This window comes from Sinocyclocheilus rhinocerous, unplaced genomic scaffold (genome assembly GCF_001515625.1).
Source record: "Sinocyclocheilus rhinocerous isolate Xijiao unplaced genomic scaffold, SAMN03320098_v1.1 scaffold1140, whole genome shotgun sequence".
NCBI classification, from domain to species: Eukaryota; Metazoa; Chordata; class Actinopteri; order Cypriniformes; family Cyprinidae; genus Sinocyclocheilus; species Sinocyclocheilus rhinocerous.
The window spans coordinates 823,638-841,064 of record NW_015652168.1 but is presented as its reverse complement, the minus strand read 5'-3'; the positions used below and the strand labels follow the sequence as shown (position 1 = coordinate 841,064).

General features: G+C 35.0%; 5 protein-coding genes across 6 annotated transcripts in view; 1 reads left to right on the top strand and 4 right to left on the bottom strand.

Annotated features, from left to right (window-relative positions):
* The window catches only part of LOC107713959 (parvalbumin, thymic CPV3-like), an 11,992-nt gene extending 5,324 nt beyond the window's left edge, over positions 1-6,668 (bottom strand). Inside the window, exon 1 of one of the 2 annotated variants that reach the window (XM_016519632.1) lies at positions 6,663-6,668. The gene's annotated coding sequence lies outside the window, so the exon portion shown is untranslated. Of the gene's footprint in view, positions 1-553; positions 613-6,662 lie in introns of those variants that run through there. The other variant, XM_016519631.1, reaches the window with a different exon arrangement.
* On the bottom strand, positions 1,680-3,185 carry LOC107713957 (parvalbumin beta-like). The gene is made up of 5 exons (XM_016519628.1): positions 3,090-3,185; positions 2,552-2,618; positions 2,334-2,466; positions 2,139-2,248; positions 1,680-1,966 (listed from the first exon to the last, which is right to left on the bottom strand). The coding sequence occupies exons 2-5, from the start codon at positions 2,610-2,612 to the stop codon at positions 1,941-1,943; spliced, it is 330 nt and encodes a 109-aa protein (XP_016375114.1). The 5' UTR covers positions 2,613-2,618; positions 3,090-3,185; the 3' UTR covers positions 1,680-1,940.
* LOC107713958 (parvalbumin beta-like) lies at positions 4,772-9,211 on the bottom strand. The gene is made up of 5 exons (XM_016519629.1): positions 9,171-9,211; positions 8,607-8,698; positions 6,746-6,878; positions 6,549-6,658; positions 4,772-5,050 (listed from the first exon to the last, which is right to left on the bottom strand). Exons 2-5 carry the CDS (start codon positions 8,665-8,667, stop codon positions 5,025-5,027), a joined length of 330 nt encoding a protein of 109 aa, XP_016375115.1. The 5' UTR covers positions 8,668-8,698; positions 9,171-9,211; the 3' UTR covers positions 4,772-5,024.
* Positions 9,001-16,606, bottom strand: LOC107713944 (parvalbumin beta-like). The gene is made up of 7 exons (XM_016519606.1): positions 16,564-16,606; positions 13,121-13,214; positions 12,753-12,833; positions 11,609-11,741; positions 11,406-11,515; positions 9,171-9,181; positions 9,001-9,087 (listed from the first exon to the last, which is right to left on the bottom strand). Exons 3-7 carry the CDS (start codon positions 12,811-12,813, stop codon positions 9,001-9,003), a joined length of 402 nt encoding a protein of 133 aa, XP_016375092.1. The 5' UTR covers positions 12,814-12,833; positions 13,121-13,214; positions 16,564-16,606.
* LOC107713956 (serine/threonine-protein kinase LMTK2-like) overlaps positions 16,091-17,427 on the top strand; it is a 41,427-nt gene continuing 40,090 nt past the window's right edge. The window contains exon 1 of the mRNA XM_016519625.1: positions 16,091-16,219. Within this exon, the coding sequence (XP_016375111.1) occupies positions 16,138-16,219 (82 nt within the window). The 5' untranslated portion in view covers positions 16,091-16,137. The remainder of the gene's footprint in view (positions 16,220-17,427) is intronic.

Genomic DNA, 17,427 nt, shown 5'->3' with positions numbered 1-17,427 from the left:
TTATATAATATAATAATATAAATATATAAATGTATATACATGTAAATATTTTCAAAATACATACTGAATGTGTGTGTATTTATATATACATACTAAATATACTCAGCACACACACATATATTATGTAAACAAAAACTTGTATTTTGGATGCGATTAATCGCGATTAATCGTTTGACAGCACTAAATCCAGTACCTGTATAGTACACTTTATGTGAGTAGTTTTAATTTGTTTTACTAAAAAAAAAACTTTGAATGTATCTGGCATTATTATAGCAAGCGAGTCAATTTGGCACAAGGCGCACCTGCTAGCGTCAACTTCTATAAGCGTGCTCACTGATTGACAGTCATGATTGAGTGCATCACAAAAGACTGCGTTAATGCATGCTAGCGTGCCTATTGAGTTTGTAGCCTATGTGAATTCATTAGGACGAGGTGTTTGCTGTGACATGCTTTGGGACAGTCCATGCGTGGGATAACCCAGCGTGATGCTGCAAAAAGAGAAACCCAAGAGCCTGAGGCTGACAAGGACACCGGATACAGAGGTGCTACTTACCCTGCATCACTGATGTCATGGGCCATGATGATACCGCTATGCATCCTATACGGTTACCGAGCAATATTCATTTACGTTTTCTTATATTCTTTGCAAGCACTAAGTTACACTACACTGGCTACTTTTAGTGTGTCAGAGGCTAACTAGTCTAGCATGCCACTCTTTAGCAACTACACTCAGAAAAAAGGGACACAACAGCAGTACCCTTTGAGGGACATCTTTGTACCCCTAAAAGGTTTATAGTAGTACCTTAAAGACACTACTACTCTAAGGTACTAATATGCATCTTTTAGGGGGAAGTATGGTACAAAAATGTTGTGACCACAATTTTTGTTGTCCCTAAAAATTAAAGTAATATCTCGACGACGTCATTTTGGACCCGGATACGGGTCCGCGGAGTTTAAGTGGTTTTAAGGGTGCTGCTGTTTTTTTTCTGTAGATACTAAAAGGCATTTTTAATTTTGTAAAAATGTGTGCAATATAATATTTACAATAAGCAATTTACTGTAGCTTATTCCAAAAGCTTGCAGAGGAGTTTGCATAACTATGCTTTTACTACCATTCACTAAGTGTAAAGTAACGCCATCTAGTGGAACAGTTAAGCTCAAACATACGCTCATGAGAGAAGTTTATTTATTTATTTATTTATTTGAACAGATGAATATTGGGTTGTCGGTGAATAATTAGAATCTTTGTAATAGTTTCTTAATAGTTTATTATAAATGTCTCTACTGTCATTCTTGATCAATTAAATTCATCCTTTAGTTTCTGTATAAATTTCTTTCAAAAAAATTAATAAATAGAAAACAGCTATTTTAAATTGATTAAAATAATTTTATTTGAACAGATAAGCTTTGTCTTGCTAGTGAGTAATTATAATCTTTGTCAATATAAATATAAGTCTAGGTATTTCACATATGTAGTAAAACTGAATGATAAACAGTTATTATAACAAACAAGCCATTCATAAAAAAAATATATAATTTTTGCATTTTCATGGCAGTGATCCCAAATAGCCCACTAAATACATGTAATTTTATTGTATTTTATTTTAATTTATTGAAATGGAGATGTGGTTCTAAACTTTCTGCATACGGCTGGAGTGAGAAGACATGAAGAAGAAGTCTATATTGAAAAAGAATATTTATTCTTTTCTTATCGTCCGTTCCCGTAAAAGTGCATCAGGTTTTACAGTAAGCAAAGTTCATATTTAAGACAGGAGACACAACCGCTACATTCACAGTCATCGTTTTGACAGTGTGCTGCATGGGAGGAAACTTCTCATAAGCATCATGTGTAAAAAAATTTATTTATAGTAAGATGAAAATGGGAGGTCTTGGGCAAATTTGTTCCATCAGAGCAAGAGGTGTTGTTGGTCAGAAGCAATTTATGCCTTAACCAAGGCAGCGAACTCTGTCAGAAAGAAACAAACAACGTGTTAAAATCAGTTTTTCAATCAAATCTCTTATTGTTAAATAACCTTCTATAGTATGCATACTACAGAATACTTTGAAGCATATTGAGGTGCATTCGGAATATTTATAAGGCAAGTTTAATCTTACAGATTAATGTGAATGTGACTGACCATCAACTCCGATCTTGCCGTCGCCATCAGAATCTCCAGCCTTCAGGAAAGTCTTGGTCTCGCCGTCAGTCAGTGCCCTGGCATCAGCCTTGAAGTTCTGCAGGAACAGTCTGCGCATGCACAATTCACCAGCGTTTATGAGAACAGAGATTGCATTGATGGAGTTTAAAAGCTCAATCAGTTTTTTTCTCTTACTTGAGTTCATCCTCCTCAATGAAGCCACTCTTGTCCTGATCAATGATGGCGAAAGCCTTCTTCACATCATCAGCAGACTTGCTGGCCAGACCGACCTTGGCGAAGAAAGCCTTGTGGTTGAAGGAGTCAGCAGCTGTGTGGGAAATACAGGAGACTGATAAATACAGGCTTTAATGGAAGACGGTGTGTTAAAGATCTGTCCGCTCGAGGTGTCTCACCCTTGCATGCCTCCAGTGCTGCAGCGATGTCAGCGTCGCTCAGGACTCCGGCGAATGCCATCGTTAGCTAAATGGATATTAAAACAGGAAATATTACACACAACTTTCATTGTTTGATCTCCGAAAGCTCAAATGCATTTAGCCCAGTTTGTCTCCCCCATATGGACATTTAACAGTCATGCAGTTATTAAGTTTACTTGTTTAATCTAATACCATGGCATCATTTCAACCATGCAAATCCAATAAAAGACAGCGAAAAGGGAAGCGTGTCACATGTGGATATGAGTTACGAGAATGTTAAATCCCAACGAATCCGGTGTGTGTGTGTGTGTGTGTGTGTGTGAGACCACGAGGTCCTCTTAAAATAAACCAGCAGGCATAAAAATCCCACAGCCGATTCAGATGAAGAGAAAATTTAGAATGATGCAAGCTTTTAATTTCCGTTATCGATTGCTCCGAAACAAATCTCTGCCAATTCAGGATGTACCCGTCCAGTTTTTTTCTCCGTAGATAGACTGGGTCCCCTGTGCAAACTCACCTCTTTTGTCTTTTGGTGCTGAAGGTAGTTTCAGAAGACTCGAGCTGTGAACTGCAGTGATCTCCGGGCCCCTGATCTCCCCCTTATATACCTTCAGCGACTCCAAATATGAATCATAATGTAATAGACACCCGCCGGCCGAGGGGCCGGCTGACATGCGCCCAGCAGACACACTGTACTATATTTATCTCCAAAAATGAAGATGCTTAAAAAGGTGCGTTTGAAAAAAAAGTCCATCATATACTTGCATGCTAATAATACACGCTGCTGATAGTGCATGGACATATTCCTATGGACACTTGCTCACTGGGTTACATGAAGGGAGACTTTTCAAAGGGAGATTTCTGTTTGTGCTCTAGGTATGGACTCTCCGGTTGGGTTTGCTTATATTACATGTAAAATGCTTCATTTGTTCTTTTAATTATAGCACTGATAGTTCATTTTGCATGAGATTTATGCTTGCATTTGCTGTGTTAGATTTTGCCACATTAAAAATGTTGTCCGAATTTGTCCTGGTTTTCTTTGAACCTGTTAACAGGTTAACCTTCTGTAACTCAGCCCTCAGTTATTATAATTATATTTCCATGTTCTCCATTTGAGATATTGTGATCTCGAATTTACTTTACTAATATATAGTTGCTAAATCGATATTTGATTGAACCTTTTTCAATGAACTTATCAAGTTTTGATGTGAATTTCGATTTGTGTGTGTGTGTGTGTGTGTGTGTGTACACATTATAGTATAAAGTGTGTTACTATTAATTCACTCCAGACAGTTGCATACAACCTTCAAACAGCAGAGAGCAGCAGTTCATCCTGCTTGACTGGTTTTACAGTCAGAAACTCTTCTACTTGCTCTGAAAGCTGAACTGTTTCACTAATACTTTACTGGAAGTTGTTTTACATCGGACACGTCCTGGTTTTTATCAGACATATCCTGTCCGGGATTTCAAAATTGCCTAAAATGCCCGGGCTTTGTTTTCCTATTGTTTTCATGCTTTCTGACGGACATGACTGAAAAGCAGTTTGACCAATAGCATGCAGGTATTGTTCATAATCGACCAATCGTGTGCGAGAAGGCGGGATCTATTCTACAGAGAACGGTCAAAGCAATGCAAACACGTGTACATGTATAATATATGGGGACCGTACAGAGAATAGGAAAACAAAGACAAAACCCGGACTTTTTAGGCAGTTTAGAAATCCTGGCCAGGAAAAAGAGGACATATGGTCACTCTAAATTTAGAAGTAAGGGTAATTATATAAATCGTCTAAAAGCTATACGAATTAGGAATGTCAACAATGGTTTTATGCACCATTATGGTTAGTAGCACATTATTACAAGTTGCTCTAATGAAGTCGCTGCGCCCATTGCATGGCGTTTAATGGGTTTTGTAAGACTGAGCTTGGCTGGCACTTTGTTTGAGTGTTCGATGAGCTATTCTGAGCATTCAGAAAGCCGCCATGGACTCTTAATTGGGCATGTGAAAACTATCCTCTGCAAATCCCTTCCAGTGGATCTCAGCAAATCTCCGGAGCCTCGTGCCAAGAGCCAAGGCCTGCAGGACATCCCTGACTATGAGTGTATTGTCATGAGAGCTTCCCGGGAGGACATCCCGACAGCGTGAACGTTGATTAGCGGCCAAGGCAAGAAACCGAAAAGATTCTGCTTCAAAGACATGTTACACCAAAACGATATTTATTCCTCGTTTTTCACTCTTCCCCAGAAGTGCATTCAAGATTGTACATGTGCACAAGTCAGTGGGCTTGAAATACAACATCCAACTAACACAAACAATACCCTCATCAAAACTGAGTCAGCTGTCCAAAGTCAGTCATAAATAAGACCATATAAAAAAAAAGTTCAGCACAAAGGTGTGAGCTGTCGTGAGGTCTGGTTCCTTGGTATTGGAAGGGTCTTGGTCAGATGAAAATTTAAGCCTTTACAAGAGCAGCAAACTCTGTGAGACGAGACAAAGATGAGACATAGATGAGATTACCGTTCTGCAATTCTGCAAATTTCACCAATTTCATTTCCAAAGATTGTAAAGGACCTGAGAGTGTTGTTAAACTGCACTACTGCTCGTCATCCTACACTACAGTGGAGCTTCAGTGGATGCTGCCAAGTAAACAGACAGTGACAGTGGCAGAGCTCAATAATAAGAATGGCCTGCTGGCATGAGGCCAGTGTGAGAGAGTTTCGGCTCAGTTTATGGCACTGTCACTTGCCCTACATTATGTTTTTTTCTCTCCTTCTTCTTCTTTTTGTGATATTTCGTTGTGAATTCTTTTTGTCAACTTGTTAGATCATCTAACTGAAATCGCAAGAATGACTTAATATCTTTGTAAAGAAAACTTTACAACATTTGAATTATACATTATGTGGAAAATGTATAATAATGAATATTATTATGTATATGAATAAATATTTGTAAATGTTAAATATATATGTAAAAAGTACATATACAAGTTTCACTTGGAGGCATCCATAAAATGTTATTGAAAACTTAAAATGTCAATAACGAAGAATAAAGAAAATGAAAAAAATAAATGTATATGTGTGGGAAACTTAAAATTGGCTGAAAAAGTGAATATATTTATATGCATTTATTTACATTTTTAAAAAATGTTTCACTCCGTAGCATCCATAAGAATGGGATAAAAAAAAAAAGTTATTGCAAATTTTCCATGCAAAGAACTTAAGATTGGATGAAAATAAATCAATACATTTATATGTGTGGAAAATGTGTAATAATAAATTGTATTTTTAAACTTTCCACATGAATAAATGTATAATTAAGTAGAATATATATGTAAAAAATGACATCTGCAATTAGAAAATGTAATTTTTTTTATATGTTTCCCCTGTTAGTGTTCCTAAGTATGGGTTGAAAATATTATTGCAAATTTTCTTTGTAAAGAAAACTTCAAATATTATAAAAAAAATAAATACATTTATATGTGTGGAAAATGTGTAGTATAATTTTTTTAAAATATATTTTTAAATAAATGTGACCCTGGAGCACAAAACCAGTCATAAGGGTCAATTTTTAGGGTCTAATACCCCAGCGACTTAAGACTGCTTTTGTGCTCCAGGGTCACAAATATCAAAATATACGTGTAAAAATCTACAGTTACAAATGTACATTTTTAACAGGCCAGTGTAAATGTTGGCAGAGCGAGTAGAAATCTGAACTATTGGCCTGACCAAACAAGCCTTGAGTGATGTTATGTTGTGATATATATAAAGAGATTTCAAACAAATATCACAAACAATTTCAGGCCGTTTGCCTTCAGTTTCCTCTGTGATATACTGTAGGCTTTACTCGACTTGTGGAGTTTATTCCCAAGCTTTCTTACCAAAAAAAGGCAAGCTCCACTACCAAGCTCAAAAAGTACTTAGACTTCTTGATCTCATCTGAGATGTAACATGGGGTCAAGATGCCATTTTTCACGTACCTTCAGCTCCGATCATGCCATCACCATCACTGTCACCAGCAGAGAGGAAGGCCTTGGTCTCTTTGTCGGTCAGAGCCCTGGCATCGGCCTTGAAGTTCTGCAGGAACAGCCTACAGGAAGAGCACAGGCCTGTTATTAAGCCCTCGACTGCCGCTCTTTTACACTATCCAGTGTGAATGATTAATAAAGAGTCTCACTTCAGCTCCTCCTCCTCAATGAAGCCGCTGTTGTCCTGGTCAATGATGGCGAAAGCCTTCTTGACCTCATCAGCGGACTTGGCGGCCAGACCAACCTTGGCGAAGAAAACCTTGTAGTCAAAGGAGTCAGCAGCTGCGTGTGGAGAGAGGTTTGAGTTTAGGTTTGATCAAAATGTTATAGACAAAATAGGTTGTGATGCTCACTAAGAGACCCGTATGTTCCTTTCGATATTCACCAGTCAAAGGTTTGCACATGCATGTCTCACTCTTCTTATTTTTCACATTTGTGACCCTGGAGCACAAAACCAGTCTATTTGTAGCAATAGCCAAAAATACATTGTATGGGTCAAAATTATCGATTTTTCTTTTATGCCAAAAATCATTAGTATATTAAGTAAAGATCATGTTCCATGAAGATATTTTGTAAATGTCCTACTGTAAATATATCAAAACTTATTTTTTGATTAGTAATATGCATTGCTAAGAACTTCATTTGAACAACTTTAAAGATGATTTTCTCAATATTTAGATTTTTTTGCACCCTCAGATTCCAGATTTTCAAATAGTTGTATCTCGGCCAAATATTGTCCGATCATAACAAAACCATACATCAATGGAAAGATTATTTATTCAGCTTTCAGATGGTGTATAAACCTCAATTTCGAAAAATCGACCCTTATGACTGGTTTTGTGCCCCAGGGTCACATTTGACTGTCATCAAATGAGATGTAAGAATAAAAATAATCAAAAGTACAGAAATATTACATAGAAGTGTATCGACCAAAACTATTCAACTAATCAAAACTATCAATATAACCTGTAATTGTTATCTTAAAGAGCTATTTCGACCTGATTTAATCTATGAAAGTAGTATATAAATTAATGTAGAAATTAATGTTTTTTTTGGGGGGGGGTTGATTCGGCAACATTAATATTTTTGACTTGGATAAAACCAGTCAATTTAGATGCTACCATTTTTAGGTTATTTAAAAAAAAAAATAGTGTTAACGGAGTTCCTATGTAATTTAATATTTAGTCCAATTAATTTATTAAAAATGTATTATTTTGTTTAAATTTTAACAATTTAAGCAGAAACCTTTAGATCATGTTTGCATTAATGCTGCCAAACGATTAATCGCGATTAATCGCGATTAATCGCATCCAAAATAAAAGTTTTTGTTTACATAATATATATGTATGTGTACTGATTATGTATATATAAATACACACACATTCAGTATATATTTTGAAAATATTTACATGTATATACATTTATATATTTATATTCTTATATTTTATATTATACATATTTAATATATAAACATAACATATTCTTTAATATATACATGCATGTGTTTGTATTTATATATACATATACACAGTACACACACATATATTATGTAAACAAAAACTTTTATTTTGGATGCAATTAATCGCGATTAATCGTTTGACAGCACTAGTTTGCATGCATATACCTGAAATATTAGATAATAATATCTTAGAAATCTTACAATCATTTATTATTCTTAAGCATTATTTGTTTATTTATTAGTCTATACGAGTCAATGTCTATTCATGTATATCAAATCTTTAGATTACATTTATGTTGTTGGTAGCAGCTAATATTTAATTAATCTCTTTAAAATCATTAGCAAACGCCACTGCATTCTGCAGTTCTTCACAGATCATTAGTTGATGTGTACTCATATAGTCAGAAATGTCATTATTTGATTATTCCGTCTTTATATTTGAATGTACTCGAACTGCCGATCTGTTAAGCAGTTGCGAATGACTTCTGAATGGCATAGTGTTTACCCAGTTGTGATGAGTTGTAATGTGAGATTATCACATGATGTCTTACCCTGGCAGGCAGCAATAGCAGCATCCACATCAGCTGCGGCGAGCATAGCAGCAACGGCCATGGTTCTGGTTCTGGTTCTGGTTCTGATTAAGCTGCAAAATAGCAGAATGTTGAATAAGAACACCTCACAAAACTTATGCAATGCAATACATCAATAAACAACTCTGTATTCCCAAACACGACGCCTACACAGGTATCATGGACGGTCTAAATTCTAGATCCATCAGCCTTGCCTGATTTTCCTCTTTCACAGATGCAACATAAACATTTGCACCTATCAACAGAGGCCGAGAGCACTAAAGCACATGCAGTTAACACTAACTGATCGCAAAGCGTTCGTCATTTCTTTATAATCTAGTTATCCTCAGCGTCAAGCGTCCAAGGTCTCCCGTCTTTAGCCTCTGCTTCCACAGCGAAGCACAGATGCCTCCTGATGCTCCCCGTCACCAACACAACATACTCCACAGGCCCTGTCCGTGTGCTGCAATGATGAAAAGCCTGATCCTAAAGTATTAATATGCCGACGAGCCTCTGTAGACGAATGCATCTGCTGCACGGACTCACCTTGCGCTTGTCTAAGGCGAGTGAAAAACCGAAGGAGTTAGTCGAGGTGTGACTCACACTTCTGGGGGTCCCAGCTTATATACTCTCAGCCTCCCCATTTACAGGAATTCAGTGCTCAGTAACAGATACTGCATGTGGGTCTACGTTTGGAATAGTGTCGAAAAAATGTGTCCAGTAGTCAAGTTGGGCTATTTTTAAGTCTCACAAACGATGTTCAGGACCATTTGTGGGACCCTATAGATCATGAGGCCCTCTGCCAACTCAGGTTAAGCAGATGTCTGTTCCCAACGTATCATCAAGATGTGTACTTTCATTCCTCCTTAATTTGACACTTCTGTACAAAAGGGCTGATAAACACACCAGATATATCACTGAACGTGTGTTTGTTTGATTGGGCCGGATCGGGTTTCTCTTCCAGGTTAGAAACCCTGGACGGAGAGCTGTGCTGCAATAAACGGCGTCTCAAGGCCGTAAATCATGTCATTGCGTGATAAGAATAATTCACAGCAGCACTCAGTGGCTTATTATGATCGATACTGAAACTTTAGCAGAAGTGTGTGTTGATGGCACAGGAGATATTATTGGTTTCAGTGTTCATATTGAATTATTACTCGATTTACATGGCCTACATTGTGCAATCTGAAGATGAAAGCTTCATAACACCCTTCAGTTTTATTGTACGCTGATAAAAGAATTGGTGCAGGATCTAGTATGAAGCAATCTGTATTCAGAAATTGCTGGTAAATTTCACAAAGAAATCAAACAGGAAATTTTGATGTAGAAAGACTGAAATACTATTGTCTTGAAAAATGTTTTATTTACAACTTTTAAAAAATTATTTGAGCCATTATTTTTATTTCCACTGGAGAAAGAAAAAAACGTAGAAACAATTTTCACTCAGAAATTACTTATAAGAAATTTAACACATTGAAATAAACATGCAATTTTGACATATGAAGTATTTTCTTGTAAAACGTTCTTCAATAATCTTTCTTTGATTTACAACTTTGAAAAATCATTTTTTACAGTGTAAAACAGATTGGTTAAATGCAATTTCAGTTTTTTTTTAATAATTGATAATCTTTTAAATTATTTGAGCCATTATTTTTATTTCTTATTTCCACTGGAAAAAAACAAACAAACGTAGAAACAATTTTCACTCAGAAATTCACAAAGAAATTTAACACATTGAAATAAACATGAAATGTTGACATATAAAGACTGAAATTTTTTTATTTTTTGTAAAACGTACTTCAATAATATTTGTTTTATTTACAACTTTGAACATTTTTTTTTTTTTTGCAGTGTATCCTCCTATTATTAAATTAATATTATGTTAATATCTTTTTTTTCTTTGTAATGTTTGTAATGCTTTCTTATTCCTATATTGATTTGGATGTGATTTTCCTCTCCAAAATTAAAATTCTGTTTTTATATCTCAAATATTTATTTTATTTATTGTGTTGTTTTTTTATTGTTATCATGTCATGCATTTCATACACTTGAAAATAATAAAAGATCACATGAGGCAAAGCTGGAATCTGGATAAAAGAATTTCCGTATTTGGAGACTTCATTTTATTGAGCAGTTTCATATGATCACTAGTTACAGAAGCAAGTTTTTATTTGTTCCTTGAAAGATCAAAGACAATTTTTGATATAACTCCGACTGGATTCGTCTGAAAGAAGAAACACTTTAAGTTTTTGTTTTTCACAGACACATTTTTTTTGGTGTTTTCCAGTCAATATTGTCCAATTCATGTATTAAAAATGTATTCTATTTATTCAAATTCATTTTTTAAATCTATTTTGGAAAGAAATTCGACTAATTTTAGCAGAAATCTTTAGGTGGTGTTTCCAAATAAGCCCCAAATGTTAGATATAATATAATATAATATAACACTTTTCAGAATTTTTTTGTGCATTCTGTAAATATGAAAGTGGGGATACTTCACACATGCAGATCTAAGTTATTTTCTTCACTTACAGAGTCAAACACCCTGCTGGAAAGACATGTTAATTTGACCAGGGAGAAAGTGAATTCCCAGCCTTTCAAGATAAGCAGTACGTCTGTACGTTTTAAATGAAGTAGAATTGGTCAGATTCTCATTTGTACAGCTGATTAGTCCCTCAGGCTGAAACAGGAGCCAGACACTGAAGGAGGAGCCCTGGTTTCTATAGGAGTACGGCTCCCAGGGGCCTATTCTGGATGGCCTAAGTGCTGATTTGGCTTTACCTTCCATCCCAATTTTGCCGTCTCCGTCACTGTCCCCAGCTGCCAAGAGACTGTTGGTCTCGGCCTCTGTGAGCTCTCTGGCCTTAGAGCAGAAGTTCTGGAGGAAGCGTCTGGAACAAGCACGCAGCAATTCACTTACATGTACTAATAATACAATTCACAAATAAACAAGTTGTGATTGAGGTCAAAAAAGAATGCTTTACTTCAGCTCCTCTTTTTCAATAAATCCACTCTTGTCCTGGTCCAGGGCCTTGAACACCTTCTCCCCATCTGAAGTAGCTTTACCTATCAGCCCCACTTTTTCAAAGAACGTCTTGTAGTTGAAAGTCCCCGGTGCTGAAAGACAAAAATGAAAATATTTAGGCCTAAATTGAATGCATTTTGTATAAAATTTCCATCCATTTGGACTGAACACAGTTTTAACATAAACAAACGGATAAACCTAATGTGATGCATATTTGTCAGTCACACATACATGTTTATACATTTATGATCAATAAATCAAATTTTTTTTCAATCTCATATAACTGAACTATTTGAATATTGCTTGTTACACAGCTAGCCATCGCTGATTTAGGAGTTGATTGGAGTACGTTTTTACAAGAAAATACTATTTCGGTCTTTCCTGTTTAATTCAATGTGTTACATGCAATGTTACTTTGTAATTAACTGCCAAATTTACTAGCAATTTCAAGTGAAACTTGTTTCTAGAACAAATTTTTTTTCATTGATATTTTCACCATGTTCATACTTTCTAACTGAATAAATTGTTTTCACATTGTACAGATTTACGTTGATTTATTCTCGAATAAATTCATTTTAAAATTATGATTATTTAAATCAAATCAGTAGATGCAAATAGTTAATAATAAACTATGCCATGATTTTTTTGAGTGCAGAAATCTTACTGACAAATATGCATCACATTAAGTTTATTATTTCATGTTAAAATTATATGGAAAATGTATATGCAACTCAAATGAATAAATCTTAAATTTAGGCTGTTTTCTAGCATAATTAAGTGTATGTGATTAAAAAATAGCTATATAAGATATATTCCATTGGTTTGGACAACATGCTTTTGTGTGCCATTTGTGATGAATAATTACAGTAAGTATGATTGTGATCTGATGGGGGTGTGTGTGTGTGTGTGTGTGTGTGTGTGTGTGTGTGTGTGTGTGTGTGTGTGTGTGTGTGAAGCAGCTCTTTATTTTTGTTGCTGTTAGTGAGAATAACAAAGCTGTTTATCATGTGTAAGCACATATGAATATGTGTTCTTGTAGATTACAAGCATAAATATCATCAGTTGCATGTGTGTGTGTCTGTGTGTGTGTGTGAGAGTCACACCTTGACAAGCCTGGATAGCTGCTGCAATGTCATCTTGCTTCAGGTGTCCTGCGAGTGCCATGTTTCTTCAAAAACTAAGTACTACAAATATACATTTCAATTAGAGAGCCATCAAAATACTAAATCAATATGCATGTTTTATATGTATCAGCTCAAATTAGCAATTTTACCAATAAAGTAGTATAAGCATTAACAAAAATGCTGCTAACCTCATATTACTTATGACCTTGGGAAAATGCAAGGATGCAATGCATTGCAATGAAAAAAAATTAACTTCTGTATTATGAATGAAAATTTCTGATTTAGATTCCTGACTACAGCAACAATAACTTGACAGCAGTAGTATATGTCAAGAAGCAGACACTGACCGTTGGCCGCGTTGTGGAAGTGATGTGTGCTCCTCCTCAGATGTATCCTCAGCAGCAATGAAGACACAGAGACCCTCTTCTGCAGTTCTGGTACCTAAAGAGCAGAGAGAGCGTGAAACCCGTGCCCTTAAACCCAAGGATGCCACAAAACACCTCCCTCCTCATTAGCTAATCTGATTTCTGATAGCTATTGGTTTGAAAGGATGCGATTTGTTTTTTTTGTATATGAGCTGAAATGTGATTGGCCCTGCTTATACTACTGAGACCTGCAATGATGCTGGCGAGGTTAAATGGCTTGAATTGGTTCTGGTTTGTGCTTAACTGCAAAACCAATTTGCAAATTGAAAAATCACAATCAGAAATAAAATATAGAATTAGCACAAAAACGTTGATGGTGTTGAGATGAGGTCACCTTACTAATATATTCATAAAATAAATAATAAAAAATAAAATAGTAACACTCTTAACATTAGTTAATGCATTAACTAACATGAACTAAGGGTTAGCTTAACTTTTAATTGTTAATGTTAATAAAAATTATTATGTTCATGTTAGTTTATGCAGCATCAATTAATGTTAACAAATACAACTTTTGATCTTAAACATATTAGTAAATGTTGAGATTAACATTAATAAATGCTATAGACGTTTGTTAGTTTATGTTAATTAATGTTAACAAGTGAAACCTTATAGTAAAATTGTCGCCAATAAAATATTCAAATATTTAAATACATTTGTTCTTGTGAGGCATTTTTACACATTTTGTACACCATTATGTTATGATTAAGTATTTAACCATCTATTTAACTTTTTATAATAATTTCATTTATATATATATATAATATATAATTTCACAATAATAAAACATTTTTCGCTATAAATCGTAACTGTTTGATTTTACTAAAAGCAATTAAAAGTTGTAGCTAGATGAAATGTTTACAGTGTATACATGTTATTTCATAGCTTTAACAGCACTTAATGGAAGGCTGTTCTTTATTTGTGTTTTTTTTTTCTTTGTGTAAAGGGCACAGATTAGAACCTTATATATAAAACTGGAGAAACAAAGCCATTTTTGTGAAGAAAAAAAAAAGATAGAAGTTTCTTTTGCTGAAACATTATTTAAAGGGGTCATATGATGCGATTTCAATTTTCGCTCACGCTAGGCCGCTGTGTGTTTCGTTGTGAAAGCGAAACTACTTTGTTTGGTCTTCCAAAAGAGGACACGACTAGAAATCAGTGGTTAAGTTGTATTTACAACACTGTTCCAGAACACTTCAACCCAAATATTCAGATGTGTGCAGCACATTTTATGGAAGACGAGGACTGTTTCCTGGGAAAGTATAGCTTACAATGCCGGTGTCTGTTTCTATAAAGTGGGGCAGTTCCAACTTTGCAAGGACAGTGTGGCGCTTCTGACTCACAGCCTGTAAGTACGTTTTCATATTTAAAGGATTGGATTTGGATTTGGAAAAGCAGTGAATTTGCCACTGACGATTCAAACGTGAGTTTTGAGCAGTGTAGAGTAGCGCTTGTTGTTTGTCATTTCTCCGATCACAAATGCAGACATGGTTTTATGTTTACACAGCGCGATACGCGACGCAACGCATAAAAAGACAGTATAAGTCATTATAATCAGTATGCATCCCCACTGGATGCAACAGTGTCTGAATACTTAGGACCATGTGATGTTTCAGTTTTTCTTTTTTAATAAATCTGCAAAAATGTCAACAATTCTGTGTTTTTCTGTCAATATGGGGTGCTGTGTGTACATTAATGAGGAAAAAAAATTAACTTAAATGATTTTAGCAAATAGCTGCAATATAACAAAGAGTGAAAAATTTAAGGGGGTCTGAATACTTTCCGTACCCACTGTAGGAGCAATAGTGAGAGGGCAAAATGTCCTATACTTTTGATATAAAAAGCTATTTTTCATACCATTTTCATTTTTATTTCATACATCTCATGTATTCTGTAACAACTCCTTCTTCTGCTGTTATTAAATGAAGCTATGGTGCTGTTTGTTGCTTCATCTTTTTGTGGAAACCATGATACACCATTCACAAGTTGGGCATCAGTACAATTATATATATATATATATATATATAATAAATTAATACTTTCATTCAGCAAGGATGCATTGAATAAATCAAAAGTGCACAGTAAAGACATTTATAAGAAATTATATTTTAAATAAATGCTGTTATATTAATTTTCTATTCATCATTCATATAAGAATACTGAAAAATCATGATTTCCGCAAATATTAAGCAGCAAAAACTGTTTTCAATATTGATAATAAGAACCATTATTAATAATTGAATACAAATAATAATTTAGAAGCAAATCAGCATATTAGGATCATTTGACACTGAAGACTGGAGTAATGATGCTGAAAATTCAGTTTTAATTAATTCAATTTTAAAATATATTAAAATAGAAAACATTTATTTTAAATTGTAATAATATTTTACAATATTACTGCTTTTGATTGTATTCTTGATCAAATAAAAGCAGCCTTGGTATAAGAGACTTCTGTGAAAAACATAAAAAAATCATAATTAGTCCAAACTTCTGACCGGCAGTTAGTTATCAACAGGAATTACGTTTTTTTTACTGTAGTTTTAATCAAATAAATGCAGCCTTGGTGACTCAATAAGAGACTCCTTACAAAAAAAAACAAAACAAAAAAACTTTCAAACCACAAACTGAAACAAAAAAGGTGGCCTTTAGAAAACAAAGCTTCAAAAACAAAGCTTTTTATCCCAAATGCCTTATAAAACTGTTACTGAAATACTATTGATTCCATTACCTTGAAAAAAATATATATTTTTGGCTAACTTCAGAGGTTATCATTATCTTCATACATCTGCATCATCAATAAATAAATAAAAATAAGTAAATAAATAAAGTAAAATAAACACACACACACACACACACTCTCACACACACACACTCTCTCACACATGTAATAGCTGTTTCTAGGTAGTTGAGGTAGTGGATTAGCTGCAGTGGTGAGGATGGAGGCTCTTCGTGGAGGTGTGTGTTTACTAGGATTTGCCAGTCTCACACAAGCTGCTCCAGTCTCAAATACACACGCAGGTAAGATGTCAAACACTGTCAGTCACATTATAACGTGTGTTTGCTCATATTTCATTCATGGTTTCCTTTATAAAAGTGGGCTGCTATGGTATAGTGGGGTTGTGGCTAGAAGGCAAAAACCGGAAGCTAACAATACATTGAATTTTCTACCTATTAGATTGTTTTATTAACGTCTACACCTACCCCAACCCTAAACCTACCCCTTTCAATAACGCAAAAATAGTAATTATTGTTGTACAGTGTGAGAAAAAATATGCTATGTTGATGTGCGCATGCCCAGTAGTTTTATGCCATCTAGCCTTAACCGTATAGTGGTGGTGATACCATATTTACAAGGTACTTACAAGATAACAGAATACTACCACCATGGGATATGTTCGAATACCGTGTTACTATCCTGGTAGGATTTTGATATGTGTCAGTAGGTGAGTTGACACCTGACCTGTCTGTAAACAAACCGACAGTGATTAAAACTATCAGCAAATAAGCACTAATACAACATTACCATTGTTTTGGAACGGGACATTCATGCATATGTTGACTGATCATGCGTCGATGTTAAATTATTCCTGGTTTTGGACTTATGAGCACTTTAATGAGTCAGTAGTCAGTGTTGTGTAAATCTTAAACCTTCGTGTTGGCCTTCAGAATGAAGTCACTGCAAGCAGATGTGGTGAGTAAGTGATACGGTCATCAAAGGCTTATGTAAAAACACCCAACATACTCTATATGTATATGCTTTTATCCAAAGCGACTTACATTGCATTGACGGTATAGAGTTTTATCAGTTCACTCATTCCTTGGGAATCGAACCCATGACACTTGTGTTGTTAGCGCCATACGCTTCTGTTTGAGCTGCAGGAACTCTAGACCATTTTGATGTACGGTTTTCACTTTTTTTTATGGTTTCACCAGGTGTCCACCTTTTTCATACTCCCCATGATGCTTTGCACAAGTTATGGGTGAAACTTTAGTTAAAATGTTAACAGTTAGATACGATACAAATTAGTTTGAGCTGTAGCATTTGTAAAAACTGGGTGCAATGAGACATTATTTTCTTCACCCTTCAACCATTGAACATCAAAACGAAACTTAAAGGGATAGTTCATCCAAAAATGAAAATGTGATGTTTATCTGCTTACCCCCAGGGCATCCAAGATGTAGGTGACTTTGTTTCTTCAGTAGAACACATATGATGATTTTTAACT